The sequence below is a fragment of the Hyperolius riggenbachi genome, chromosome 5 (genome assembly GCF_040937935.1).
Source record: "Hyperolius riggenbachi isolate aHypRig1 chromosome 5, aHypRig1.pri, whole genome shotgun sequence".
Classification (NCBI taxonomy): Eukaryota; Metazoa; Chordata; class Amphibia; order Anura; family Hyperoliidae; genus Hyperolius; species Hyperolius riggenbachi.
Window position 1 is genome coordinate 46,992,388 of NC_090650.1, and position 14,710 is coordinate 47,007,097.

A 14,710-nucleotide genomic window follows, 5' to 3' on the forward strand; every position below is an offset into this window, starting at 1 on the left:
TGTTAATGGCAGGGTTCTCAAACTTCACGCAGTTGGTCACGGGGGACTGGAATTAATATTCAGGAAAGTGGGTGGAGCTTACAACAGCCAATCAAAATTCACCTATTGATTTTCAGTTGGATTATTTACATTGCTACCATTCTTGCGCTGTTAAAGGCAGAGGCCTAAAATCTGATAAACCCCAGTCTCTCAGTGACTGACTGTAAATTTTGAAAAGGGGGCAGGCGGGCAACAAACAGCCAATCAGATTTGTTTAATTTCAGTGGGAAAATGCAACTTATTGATGCCAAGGACCCCAGAGCTCATAAACTTGGTTATAGAGTGACTGTATGTCAAGGCGGGCGAAGCATGACCTAACTTTTACATGGGAAAATATAAACTGCAGCCATTCTTACACTGTTAATGGCAGGGTTCTCAAACTTGACACAGTTGGTGACTGGGATTAATATTCAAAAAAGTGGGTGGAACCTACAACAGCCTATCAAAACTCACCTATTGATTTTCAAGGGTAATATTGAAATTGCTGTCATTCTTTCACGGTTAATGTCAAAAGCCTCAAACCTGGTTCAGTCTCTGTCATCAGGTGACTGGGGTTCAAATTCAGTAAAGGGGTGGAGCCACAAACAGCCAATTAGATTTGTTTCATCTCACTGGGAAAATACACATTTTTGATGCCAAGGACCCCAAAGCTCACAAACTTGGCCATTGAGTGACTGTGTGTCAAGGTTACAAAAAGTGGGTGGAGCCAAAAACAAATTTCACTGGGAAAATATAAACTGCAGCCATTCCTACACTGTTAATGGCAGAGTTCTCAAACTTTGCCCAGTTGGTCACTTGGTGACTGATATTAAAGGGAACCAGAGAGGATGCAATATACATACCTGGGGCTTCCTCCAGCCCCATACGCACGGATCGCTCCCACGTCGCACTCCTCCGCTGCCTGCATCAGCCGCCACCGGGTCCCGTCATTGCCGCGAGTCGGCAAGTCGGCCGGCCAATTCTCCGCATCACAGGGTGCTCTCCCCATACAGATACGCATGTGGCTGTTAACTGCGCAGCCGCATGCGTACATGTATGGAGGGAGCCCCTGTGATGCGGACAATTGGCCGCGTCCGCCGGAAGTGACGGGTCCGGTACCGGCGGATCCAGGAAGCTGAGGATGGCGGCGTGGGAGCGATTCAGGCTTATGGGGCTGGAAGAAGCCCCCGGTATGTATAAAATCTGTTTCTTTTTTCACCCCCCGTTCCTCTCTGGTTCCCTTTAATATTCAGGGAAGTGGGCGGGGCCTTTAATAGCCAATCAAAATTCACCTGTTGATTTTCAAGGGGAATATTTTAATTGACACTATAAAACACTGTCGCGCTACAACTCTTGATATTGGAGTATTTTAATTGCTGCCATTTTTGCACTGTTAGTAGCAGATGCCTCAAACCTGTTACAGTTGGTCATTGGGTGACTGGGGTTAAAATACTGCCAATCAGTTTTGTTTAATTTCTATGGGAATATACAATTTATTGATGTCAAAGACCCCAACGTTTCAAAACTTGGACATTAAGTGTTTGTGTGTTAGGGTTAGAAAAAGTGGGCAGTGCCAACAGCAGCAAAATACATGCCCAGGCAACAGCGAGTAATCAGCTAGTCTACTTATATATGTGTTTTTTATATCTAGGTGAGCATGGGTGTCGCTTGTTCTTTAAGATTAGTAGGACGTCATAAAAAAAAAAAAAAAACCCTTTCGCTAAACGCTCTGGGCTGCAGACCAGTATCAGGGACATCGGCTTACCGTGGGACATACCTCTAACCTGAACAAAGCGTGTTGCGTTGACAATTTTGAAGCCTGTGGTTCAGCCCATGGTACGCCAGCATTCTACACCATAAAGAACTTTATTCTGGGCAACTGCCACACTTCTGCTACGGTTTTCCTGGGACCACTCCTAGTAAATAAGCCCCGCAGTGTTACAGGTCAGACATGTAAAGGCTCTATATACACGCTGTACCAGGGAGGAGCCTCTACTGAGCAATCCAATAATCTCTCCGGACAAAGACAACACCAAACACGTCAAGGTATAAAAAATACTTTTAATTTTTCAATGCATGAAATATCTTAGTTGGCAATTAAAATTTTAATTTATGGATTTAATACTAAGGCACGTTACTGCTGCAGAGAGTGGAGGTCCATGGCTCAGTGTATCGCATTCTCAGTACCGCTCAGCTCTTGGCTTGTTTCTTCTTCTGCACCAGCTCCACCAGAAGCTTATACCGACATATACAGTCCTCCTACAGAACACAGGAGAAAACAATGGCTATTACTAGGGAAGAAAATGTGTTCAGGCTTTTATTACGTTTTTGGATAAGGGTGTGAAGTCTTCTGGGTAAAGAGTCAGTTCTCTCTAAATAACACTCCTTTACGGTGAAAGTGGTTCTCCAAACCAGGATCTTGACTTGGATTCCGTACATGCAAGGAAGACTTGGAATTTCCCTCTAGGGATAGTCTAGGACTCTAGGACAGTGTTTCTCAAACCTGTCCTCGTGACTCCCCAAACAGTGCATGTTTTACAGGCAACCTCCCCTATGCACAGGTAGCGTAATTAGTGTCTCAGCTACATGGAATCCACCCAGCTGAGACACTAATTGCCCCACCTGTGCATAGGGGAGGCTGCCTGTAAAACACGCACTGTTGGGGAGTCACGAGGACAGGTTTGAGAAACACTGGTCTAGGAGATGCAAGATTATCTACATTCTATAAGCAAATTTATGCAGCTTGAAAATGGAACAATTGGATTCCTGCTTTACAGGATGGTGCATTCTCAAGCTGCATAAATCTGCATACAAAATTCGCATAATCCTGAATCAACTCAGAATTATTTGCATCTCACTGACCATCCCTACTGCTCTGTGGATTTATGTTATGTTGAGCAGTTTTCCACACTCTATCCCAGAGACACATTGGCCAGGGGTGTCCAAACTTTTTGGCCAAGGGTCATATTGCCATTCTTGACAGATTTATAGAGTTAGGTACACTATAAAACATTTCCATTGGAAATAACCCACATACTGTGTGCAGTTAGCACAGTGGCAGCTGCTAATCAGTGGCGGTTACTGCTGCTGTTCCCTGCATGCAGCACCGCAGCTACGGCCTGTGGGCCGCATGGAATGAACAACTGTAGAGAGCTTTGGGGGCCATCAGAAAAGAATCAACGGGCCGCATTTGGCCCCCCAAGCCGGACTACGGAAATGCCAGACAGACTATCACTGCAGCAAGATCTGCCCCAGTTTCCTACTTTACTGCACATTCTACATCTGCACCCCTATTCCCTAAGGACCCCCCCCCGTATTCCCTAAGCCTCCCCCCCCCCCCATTTTATGGCATGGTCAGAAGGTAGGCAGATGACTTTCCAAGTGGTAAATCAAACATTAACAGGAAAGTATGACCTTGTTTAGTGCACATAATTCTTTCCAGTTTGCCACTTGGCATGGTCCAGGGAATAAGAACACTCACAATAATGATTTTATGGATATATTCCCTACTCCAGCTTGCCTAGAGTAAAGCTATACAGGAAGCACCCAGATAGCCATGTTTAACTCTTACACCACTGGAGAAATCTATAATCATTTCTGTGTTTCCGCATCCAGACGCCATGGACGTCTAAAGGCGTTTTAGTACAAAACTACTTCTACCTGGCCTACAGAAGAGAAGGCTAACGTAAAGGCAAGACTGGAGGCCTTTAGCCTGGACGGCAGCTTCCAGGTAAGTTTACACTGATGCCACATGGATCCAGGTAGGAGTCCAGTTGTGGACGATCTTTTTGTGTAGGGTGCAATTATATCCACTGTTACAAGGACCCCAGAGAGAAGGTGAGCTTTTTGGCGTTCACGCTGGCTCTTGGGCTTTCTACATGTGTATGGATATGTGCAACTGACAAATCCCTATGGGGTGTGTTGGGGATCTGGTCCAGAATGGCCATTAACAGAAGGATGGATGTTTGATAAATTAACACACTGTAGAGAACTGAGAAACAATAAATTGTGTAAGAGAATTCCAAATAGGTTCTGCTGAGACAAAACAAATATTATATTGTTTGGTATTCTAACTTGGTATAGTCAATCTACTAGAGTGAATTAGAGGATATAAATCCTATATAAACAAGCCTGAATAAGTACTGTAGTTTATTAAAGGCATAAAGGAATGTTTGTCTAGCATTTATAAGCCCGCCCATTTAAAAACAGGCACTAGGGCTCAGTCGCTATGCCCCCGCCACAGCAACAATGTCCGCAATGCGCAAGCCCGCAACACGTGGGCACACACCCGCCCCTCTGCCGCCGTTGTCCTCCTGTATTGCCCAACGCCCGCCTGCGTGCCGCAAATGTGCGCTGGCAAAAAAAGGCACGGACAGAGGAGGATGCAGGGACATGGGTTTTATTATATAGGATATGGAGTGCTCTATTATACACACATTGAGTACTCTTACTGTATGTATCATTGGGTACTTGAAATGCTGACATTCACAATAGTGGGTATCAGACAAACCCCATCTTTAATAAAGCAGTACTTGCTGCAGTAATAGTGAGAATCATAGATCTTAAAGGACCACAATCGCAATCAAAATGTAAATTTTAAAGTACATGTAAATGCATACAAATAAGAAGTATGTTTCTTCCAGAGTAAAATGAGCCATAAATTACTTTTCTCCCATGTTGCTGTCACTCACAGTAGGTAGTAGAAATCGGACAGGTTTTGGGCTAGTCTACAGTACCTACTCCTATACACATACATCTCCTCTTAATTTACCCATGACACCAGCGCTTCATCACAAGGTTTACTGGTCCTATATAGGTATCTTAATGTTTTTATAAAGGTTTTTCTTTATTTTTAAATATATGTTGAAAGATTTACGATCGTGTCCCTAGACTTATGTACCATATGCCCTATAGATTACATCCTCTACTATGGGTACATATATTTTAACACTTAACGTGTAATTTCATTGCACAACCCGGGCCGGTACGATATACATAGATATGTTACATAGTGATATACAATTTTCTAATAATGTCAGCATAATCCTGTACGTGTATTACATACATAAAATGACCTAGAATGTAAGCATAGAGTGATTTGTACATAAAAGTTACCTGGAATGTAAGCCTAGAGTGACTTGTTAAAGGGTGAGAATCATACGAGTATGATATGCATAGAATGATCTGTAATGTAAGACTAGAGTATATTTACCGATATCTGAGAGCTGCCATTTATTCTTAACCTCCCTGGCGGTAAGCCCGAGCTGAGCTCGGGCTATGCCGCGCAGGGGGAGATCTCAGCCCCTGGTGGGGCGATTTTTAATCTGTAAATTGCTGTGCGCGCAGCCAGCACTTTGCTAGCCGCGCGCACAGCTTGATCGCCGCCGCTCTGCGGCGATCGGCCGCACGCAGCGGCGAAAGAGGGCCCCCCCCCCCGCCAGAGCCCTGCGCTGCCCGGACCAATGAGTTCCGGGCAGCGCTATGGGCTGGATCGGAGGTGTCTGACGTCAGGACGTCGGCTGACGTCATCCCGATCGTCGCCATGGCGACAGGAGAAGCCAAACAGGGGAACGCGTTGTATACGCGTTCCCCTGTTTGCTATAGATGCCGGCGACGATCGCACTAGAGGGACACATGCGCCCTCTAGTGGTGTTTCATGTAGCTACCACTCTGGTAGCTTTACTTGAAACAAAAAAAAAAATTTAAAAAAAAAGTTTTTTTTGCCAATTTGGCAAAAAAAATTAACCGCCAGGGAGGTTAAAGGCACTTTTTATTGACCTGAGGAAGCGGCTATCGGCCGTGAAACGCGTTGTCTAGGGCACCAATAAAAACGGATTTCTTAAAGGGATACTGTAGGGGGGGGTCGGGGGAAAATGAGCTGAACTTACCCGGGGCTTCTAATGGTCCCCCGCAGACATCCTGTGTTGGCGCAGCCACTCCCCAATGCTCTGGCCCCGCCTCTGGTTCACTTCTGGAATTTCTGACTTTAAAGTCAGAAAACCACTGCGCCTGCGTTGCCGTGTCCTCGCTCCCGCTGATGTCACCAGGAGTGTACTGCGCAGACACAGACCATACTGGGCCTGCGCTGTGCGTTCTTGATGACATCAGCGGGATCGAGGACACGGCAACGCAGGCGCAGTGGTTTTCTGACTTTAAAGTCAGAAATTCCAGAAGTGAACCGGAGGCGGGCGGGGCCGGAGCATCGGTGAGTGGCTGCGCCAACACAGGATGTCTGCGGGGGACCATTAGAAGCCCCGGGTAAGTTCAGCTCATTTTCCCCCGACCCCCCTACAGTATCCCTTTAATCTTGAACCTTTACTTGTGTTTATACCCTGCTAAACATCAATAAGGTAGGACGACTTTACCTTCCTATATTTGAAGTGATACAAATAGAAATTGATACATACTCTAATACAGTACTATTACTGCAATGACAATCTAGACCAGGCACCTCCTACTTGTGTTAAATATATTTGATATCCCTTATATATTAGGATTTGATTTTGTGATTTAGTCGAGGGTTCTCGACGGACAAATCATTTTTCTGGAGCAGCGACCATCTAGGAACTAAAAGGCCGAGTGGGGACAGTTTCTCCCCACCTGCGACTACGAGTGGTTGCCTCTGCCGCAACCCATCTTTGTGAGTATATTATCAATTGTTTTTGACTATACCCCGATCAACTAACAATATTGCACCAGATTGGGCTCCCGGACTTTTCTGTGCTTTCTCTTCCCTGGCTACCCTACAGTGTTTTAAAAGTAACTTCAGCTCCGTCTTCTGATAACATCGAAGTTACTCTCTGTGCGCCGATATAGCCATAATTCCTATTACGGTCTATGGTGGCGCCGGCTGCGCCCAAATCTCCTGCGCTGGATTCCTAGTGTTCGTTGTCTACAGCCTCCTCTTTCTGATGCTAACCTGTGTACCCAAAAATGGATTAAGAAGAAATAGGGCCCTAGGCACGATAGCAGTTTTTGCTTACCGCCGGTGGTCATCTAGCTTTCTTTCAGTAAGATTTGGTGAGAGGTAGCATCCACCAGGCCCCTAGACTCTACAGTCCCCAAGCAACTGCCTAGAATTACCTTGTAGATGATCCGGCTCTGTGTGTAGCCTTTTCCGCCTGCCAATACAATTACAACCAAGAGGACCATAAAGTGATAAAAAGGAGTATCATACTCACCTTAGACTTCCCAGGCACACACTTGGCTATTTTATCCCATCGTTCTGCAGTTCCCTTTGGATACTGTTGCAGCGCCAGCTCCAGGAGCTTCTGCTGGTTTTGAGTCCATATCTCCTCTGATACACGACTGCGCTCCTTCTTTCTGCCCTCCTCATCACTGTCCCCGAGTAGATCAGCCTCCTGCTCTATATCAAAGTCTCTCTGCCGCCTGCCTCTCACTTTATCATCCGCCTCTTCTTTTGTGAGTGCCGGCGTCTCCGCGGGTTTCGTAGCCTTCCTCCTCCGGGCTCGTGATGCTGTTGCCAGGGCCTCGCTGTGATTGGCCGACAAGTCCCTCTCCTCCTCATCGAGCTCCTCCTCCTCCCGGTGGGTGATTAAGCTGTCCGATAACGTCACAGTCGTCTTTCCTGCACACTTTAAATCCACCAATCGAACGGTACCTTTAAATGACAAAACCAATATTTATTATTCAGTAATAGAGCTGGACAGCCAAATGCTATTACTTTCAAGTTGATGCATATTTTACGTTATTGTTTTGCAGCTTGGAACTGAATGGATAAGACACAAGTACCTGCTGATTTTGATCTGATTCCCAGCTGCATAAATTTGCAGAAAAGGAAGCTAGCAACTTGAAATTATCAGTATCTTACTGACTAATCTCTATTCGGCATCAGATCTGAATAACTAAGTGCAATCTTTACCTCCCTGGCGGTATGATCATTTCCAGAATTAGGATCTAAAAACCATGCAATTTTATCACAAGCTTTTAGACCCTAAAAACAAGAAAAAAACCCAAACATACCACAGAGAGATCTGCAGTAGCTCCTCCATATATCTCCCTCAGGCTCGGGATTACCACTCTGAGCTGCAGACTTCCGTCCCGAGCCTGACTCGGGATTACTGCTAAGGAGGTCATATGCATAGCGTCCCCTCCCCCCTCCAAGCTCACCCCTCGCTGTGTGACATACTGCCTTGCTGGACAGGAAGTACATCACTTGGATTTCCAGGTTTCTCCATTGTATTTCCGTTGTCCCGCGCATGCGTGCCGAACTGCTGCTAACAATTAAAAACCTTAGGTCGCCCACTGACTTGCATTACTTCCACCATTGCTGCATCATGATGCGTTAAATGCGCTAGGCCCCGTTGCATTGCCGTTGCATTAGCCTTCGGTAAAACAGGGTAACACAATGCACACCTGTAAGGCAAGTGTAAAAGGGGCCTTAATAGGGTACATACACTGGCAGATGGGGCAGCAGATTCAACCATCAGATAGATCCCTGTCTGATCAGAGAGGGATGTATTGCTGCCCACACATTGCACAGCCATTTCCAATAGATTTCAGGAAAATCTGTGCAGCAGCTTCCACCTGCCAGGCCCCCCAGGTCTCCCCCATGTAATTTGTACTCCTCGGACTCCTGGTGAGCCTCACCAGTCAGCTGGCTCCTGTGTCCCACTAGGGAAGATCGATGAGATGCAAATAAATTCGAGCTGATGCAGGATCATACATATTTTAAATGCAAATTTATGCAGTTCGAAAATTGACAATCAAATTCTGCCGAGGTAAAATTTTATTGGTCCGTTCTCAAGCTGTATTAATTTGCATACAACATTTGCATAATGCTGCATCAACTCGAAATTATTTGCATCTCATTGACCATCCCCATGTCTTTAGCCAGGGCCATCACGTACATGCAGCAGTGTCACATGGTACAGAGGAGAAAGCGAAGGAGAAAGACCCAGGACACCAGCCTGCGACACTCACCACGGTCCCAGTGGTATATATATATATTTAATTGAGGGAGACAGCCAGGAATTGGTTGATGGAATATTGAATGCCGCTGCCGCAACACACTTGAACAAGCTCTTTCGGGTGAGATCTTTCAAGCTTGCTAGACCGTTTGTTTCTATTGTTTTCTGACAGCAATTGATTGAAATGATAATCGGGCGGCCTTACCTTCAGTTGGTGTTAAGCATCGAGGAGGAGAGCTAGGGCTGGGATAAGGTTAGTTTAGATCACAAGTCCCGCAGGCCGAATGCGGCCCTCCTAGCTATTTTATGTGGCCCTCGAGAGCTTCAAAAGTAAACCATTGTAAGCAGTAAGGGCTTGTTCACATCTAGGGTGTTTTCGCGCCAGCGATTTTCAAAATCGCCCTAAAACCGATTGTGCAATGATTCCCTATGAGAGTGTCCAGATGTGAACACTCATGTGAACAAGCCCTTACTGCTTACAATGGTTTGCTTTTGAAGCTCTCGAGGGCCACATAAAATAGCTAGGAGGGCCGCATTCGGCCTGCGGGACTTTATTCCGATCCACTCACCAAAGCGCTGCCTGTACCATTTTTGGGGCAATTTGCCTCAATGGAAAGTATAGGGAAATCGCAAAACGCTTAAAAAAAACAAAAAACCACACTTTGTATAGCGATCTCCCCAGTGCTTTCATGAATAAATACATTGTATTTAGTCATTTCCGGGTAAAAGAGTTCACTTCTTGACTAACGTCAGGAAGTGAACAAACAGAACCGCTCTGCGAAAGCGCCTTAGAAAAGCGCTTTATACAAAATTGAAGCACGCAGGTAAGCACCGGGTGGGGGAAATCACGCAAAAACGAAAATCACCAGCGTCAGCTATTTCGATTTTAGACGAGAACATAGCCTAAAGGTAAAGAACAGCAGCCCACTGCCAGAGAAGCAAACCAGTGACAATGTTTCTGGTTGAAACATTGTCAGTTTGAGCGAGGGTGCAGCTGGACCCCTTACTGAAATTAGCATAGGCCCCTCCTGGAATCCAAATCCCCTCACGTGACTGGTAACACACACATACCCTTTCCTCCTCCAACACCCTCTCCCCGCATGGCAGAGAAGCAAAGCAGTGTCATATTTTCCAGCTCCAGCGGTGCATTGGATCTTTCTGTTCTTCCCAAGAGCTGCACGATCTGTGCTTCCGCACCTCCAGTTTCCAATCATGTGACGTACCTCAGAAAGCCAGAGGCATGCAGCACAGAGCGTGAAGAGGAGAGCACACACAAAGCAGCACTGGAGCAGGTACATTTGGAACTGCTTCTCTATGTTGCTCTGCAGAAGGGGGAGGAGCGGGTCCCCCACGGTTGCTATAGTTACGACACTTTGTTTTAATAAACAATATGGCCTGTGACATAAGGTTCATACCCACCAGAATATTTTCGTGCAGAATAGTTAACAATAAACGACAGTTTGTTCGGTATCATATAACAACGTTTAATGACGGATCCAATCATTGACAGTTCCTATCCCCATTAATCCTCGCGCTCATTACCATGACCGTTCAAAGTCACGTCCACGACTGTCGTTTGTTCTGTGGTACGTGAATGCGGAAGATGGATCAGGGACCTGTTAATCGCCAGGTATACCACGATCCTTCTTCCGCGGTCTTGTGATCAGCTTGCGTGATTAAGTTCAACACCCCTGGGTTAGATCGTAGTAAAATATCGGTAAAGATTACCAATATTGTGCTAATCAGAATTAAATGGAAATTACTATTACATCCATCATCTGTTGATTATATAATAATTACGACGGCACATACCTGAGCTGAAAGACACAGAATCTTTTGCTTGTTTGGCTTTTGTCGTTACCTGTAAACAAAATGAAACCGTAAAACAGAGAGCCTTTTTAATGCATGCAAAATGACATTTTTAGTGTTGTCTTTTGTAGTGCTGGGAAACATACATACACAGTACAATAAAACAGCAGAGAAACAATTGGAGAGGGTTCTTATTAGCCAGCTGGCTCCTGCAGGGCACAGAACCGGTTAGGCTGGCATGTCCATTTTCCTTTAGCACCAAAAATCTCCCCTTTGGCCATTCTTCCATGTAGTATAAGGGCCAACTGATTCTGAATACTATGAATAGATGGTATAGGTAGGTCCTCAAACTGCATAGAAGTGGCACTATTGGCCAATCAAAATTGAATGTGTATGCAGCCTATTGAAAAAACGAAAAGTGGGAACGAACATCCGTGAGTCTAATCACAACAAAACCAGATGTTAATCCTTAACCAAACTAGAAATCTAGAATCCCAAGACGTTTCTAATTAGAATTAGCAGTATGGTATTGTACCATGTTAGCCACCAGTAAAAGCAAGAAGTTTTAAATCAGGATGATACCATTTATTGGCTAACTAAAAATGAATAAAAATATGCAAGCTTTCGGCCTTGCAGCCTTCATTGGGCTGATGTAAGCCTGACGAAGGCTGCAAGGCCGAAAGCTTGCTTATTTTTTATTCATTTTTAGTTAGCCAATAAATGGTATCATCCTGATTTAAAACTTCTTAATTAGGATTAGTAATCTATACACGTTATTTGTAATACCTATATGCATGCTTTTTTCTATAGGCTCTGTTACTATGACTTGCTAGGTGTTGCCCATTTTATTGTATAGCTTTAGCTCTAAACTAAACTGATATATGAACTAGGAACCCTTTGCAGGTGTTTTGGATTAATTAGCTGATTAGAATCTGACACTTTGAGCCTGGAATACACTTTCCCAATATTCTAATGGTCTGACATTTAGATTTTGGGGTTTTCATTCATTATAATATATAAAAGCTTAAAATCTCACTTTGCATGTAATGAGTCCATTTCATAGATTAGTTTCACCTTTTGGCAGGAAACACTCAGCAGAAACGCTAGCGTTGCGGAAAACGCACATATTGCAAGTCAATGGGCCGCATGTAAAAACGCATATACATGCGTTTTGCAATGTGCGTTTTTTTAAAACGCTGTTTTTGTTGCATATTTTTCAAAAACACATCAAAAATTCACATAATGAAAGTCAATGGTGACTCAGAGGTATTGCGTTTTGCATGCGTTTTTTATATGCGTTTGATGACGTATTTCCACTTCCTATTGACTTCCTAGTGATTTGCATAAAACACATGAAGAACGTAAGAAAAACGCAGACGCACAGAAAACGCACTAAACGCACAAACGCAAATGCATTAAAATGCTACGTTTCCCACACTGCCAAATGTGCACCCAGCTTTTAACCACTTGCCGACCAGGGGCGATTTGCCTGATCTGTGCTGCGTGGGCTCTCCAGCCCGCAGCACAGATCAGTATTATGCCAGGGCGATCAGACTTCCCCCCCCCCCTTTTTTCCCCACTAGGGGGATGTCCTGCCGGGGGGGTCTGATCGCCGCCGGCCATCTGCGTTTTGCGGGGGGGGGGGGGGGGAGGGCTCCTCAAAGCCCCCCTCCGCAGCCATTTCCGCCCTCTGCCTCCTTACCTCCCTCCCTCCCTCTCTCCGTAATGCGCAGGACGGAGTTCCTTCCTGCGCATTGAAGGATAGGCTTCCGCCTATCAGATGCCGGCGATCCCCGGCCAATCAGAGGCCGGGGATCGCCGATCTGCCCTACGGCGCTGCTACGCAGCAGCGCCGTATGATGTAAACAGCGGGGATTTCTTCCCCGCCTGTTTACATTTTGCCGGCGAGCCGCGATCGGCGGCTCTCCAGCTGTTCACGGAGACACCCTCCGTGAACTGACATGGAAAGGCCGCTCTCCATGGTAACCCGCAGACGACCAGTTTACGCCGATCGGCGTTAGCTGGTCGTCAAGAGGTTAAGTTGAATTACTGAAATAAATTGACTTTTGCAAGATATTCTAATTTTTCACGTTTCACCTGTACACACGGTTCACAATTAACCGGACAACAAAAACCTGATGCTGCCAACGTCCTTTGCCCCATCCGAACAACAACTCGCTGCTTACACCCCCAACGTGCTCCAACGAGAGGACAGTGCGCCCATATGGATACCACCTAAGGGTCAACTGCTTTCCAGAATCAATAACGGTACCAGGGCTGGCCGCCAGCCAATCTGCAGTAATGAGTGACGGCGGGCAGATGTGACGGTTCAGGGTCAGGTTGGATGCCGCAGCAGACAAAGAAAGGTGTTAAAGCATTTACTAGTAGCTTGTGTTTTTTTTTTTGTTTTCACCAGCAGGCAGGGGGTTAAGGGGAAGGGAATGAGGACTAATAAAAGGAAATCAGTTAATTAGAGGATATGAAAAACGTACGTTTGATCCATGACAGCTATATTCTGAACACCTGCCAGTTATAATGTACTATAAAAATACATAAAACACTAAAATAAATAGTGGCAATTAAAAGTTACAGAAAACTGGAAGACAGAAACAGGATTTTGAAAAATCCAACTTTTTATGGCTTTTTCGATTTCTGTACTTTTTATTTGCAGAATTTTTTTTTCTCTTTTTGAAGTAGCCATACATCTAGCGATTTTGATTCAATCGACAACGCGATCAACTTTACTAAGCGATCAAATTCAGTGTGGTTGTTTGAAAGTTGATTGACTAGTGTCTTACACACTACAAGCGATATCCTATGCAATTCGCGCTTATTAATCGATCTGAAGGATGAATGCAAAAATCGTTTCAGAGTCGATCGAATGACATGTTTACAACAACCAGAATGCAGTACTCTTATGTTACTGAAGGTGGAGCAGACATATGAATCATCAACATCCGAACATGAAAAGTAGCCTATTTCTGTGCGAATAAATTATTTCTTCAATGCTGCTCGATCAATTTCCAGATTGTAGGGTCTAAAAGCGGTGCATTTCAGCATTCTTCTAGACGCTATCAGAAAAATACAAATCACACCGCAGAGAGATCTGAGGCAGCCCAGCATTTACTCACCTCCCCTGGGATTCAGCACTGCAATTCCCCCTCCGTCCTCTGGGTGGTGCTGTAACCCTATAGTGAGATTGCCGCCATCTCACCAGGGGGATGCAGAGCCTCCAAAGTCAGGAAGGAGAATGGCTGCCGGCGTCTGGATCCCGGGTGAGGTGAGTTAAAACACCCGCTGCGAGCTGCACTCTGCATAAAGCTCCCGGCGGCTACCATGAGTCAGGCTCGGTGTTACCACTCCTGGCTGCTTTTTTCCACCCTGATCCTGACTCAGGGATACCGCCAGGGAGGTTAATACACAGCAAGGAGTCTAGTTTAATTTAGAAGAATCTAGATTCCAGCAGAGAAACAACAAATACATCCCTTCCTCTGTTAAGTGCCGTAAAGTTGGACGTCATAGTCTAACCAGCATCTGTCACGAGTCATGGGTGAGAAGAAGACCACACCAGTGAGGATTGAGGTCCGAAAACTATCCCGGAAGTGACATCACTCTTTCACAGACTCAGGCCTGCCCCATAGCATCTCTCTCGCAGTTTTGCAATGATTTTCCCCAATATCGAAAAAACCACTTTTTACAGAAAACTGCCTAAATAGACATGAAAAGAAGAGAGAGGCCTTTGCTGTCAAAGCAGTGAATTTGGGTGCCTGAGGCGCTCGGGTAAAATGGACAGGCGCAATTAGCACCTATTACGGTTAACCTTGCCGGTTATCCCGAGCTCAGCTCGGGGTAACCTGCGTAGGAGGATTTCGCCGATACCCGCCACGCCCCCCCCCTCCATACCCCTTGCACAGCCTGGCCAATCAGTGCCAGGCAGCGCTGAGGGGGTGGAT

General features: G+C 45.5%; 1 protein-coding gene across 1 annotated transcript in view; it reads right to left on the minus strand.

Moving 5' to 3' along the window:
* Positions 1 to 2,059: 2,059 nt before the first annotated feature.
* The window catches only part of DNAJC1 (DnaJ heat shock protein family (Hsp40) member C1), a 141,347-nt gene continuing 128,696 nt past the window's right edge, over positions 2,060 to 14,710 (minus strand). The window contains exons 10-12 of the mRNA XM_068235607.1: positions 10,761 to 10,809; positions 7,200 to 7,639; positions 2,060 to 2,277 (exon numbers count right to left, since the gene is read on the minus strand). Coding sequence (XP_068091708.1) covers positions 2,209 to 2,277; positions 7,200 to 7,639; positions 10,761 to 10,809 — 558 coding nt within the window. The 3' untranslated portion in view covers positions 2,060 to 2,208. The remainder of the gene's footprint in view (positions 2,278 to 7,199; positions 7,640 to 10,760; positions 10,810 to 14,710) is intronic.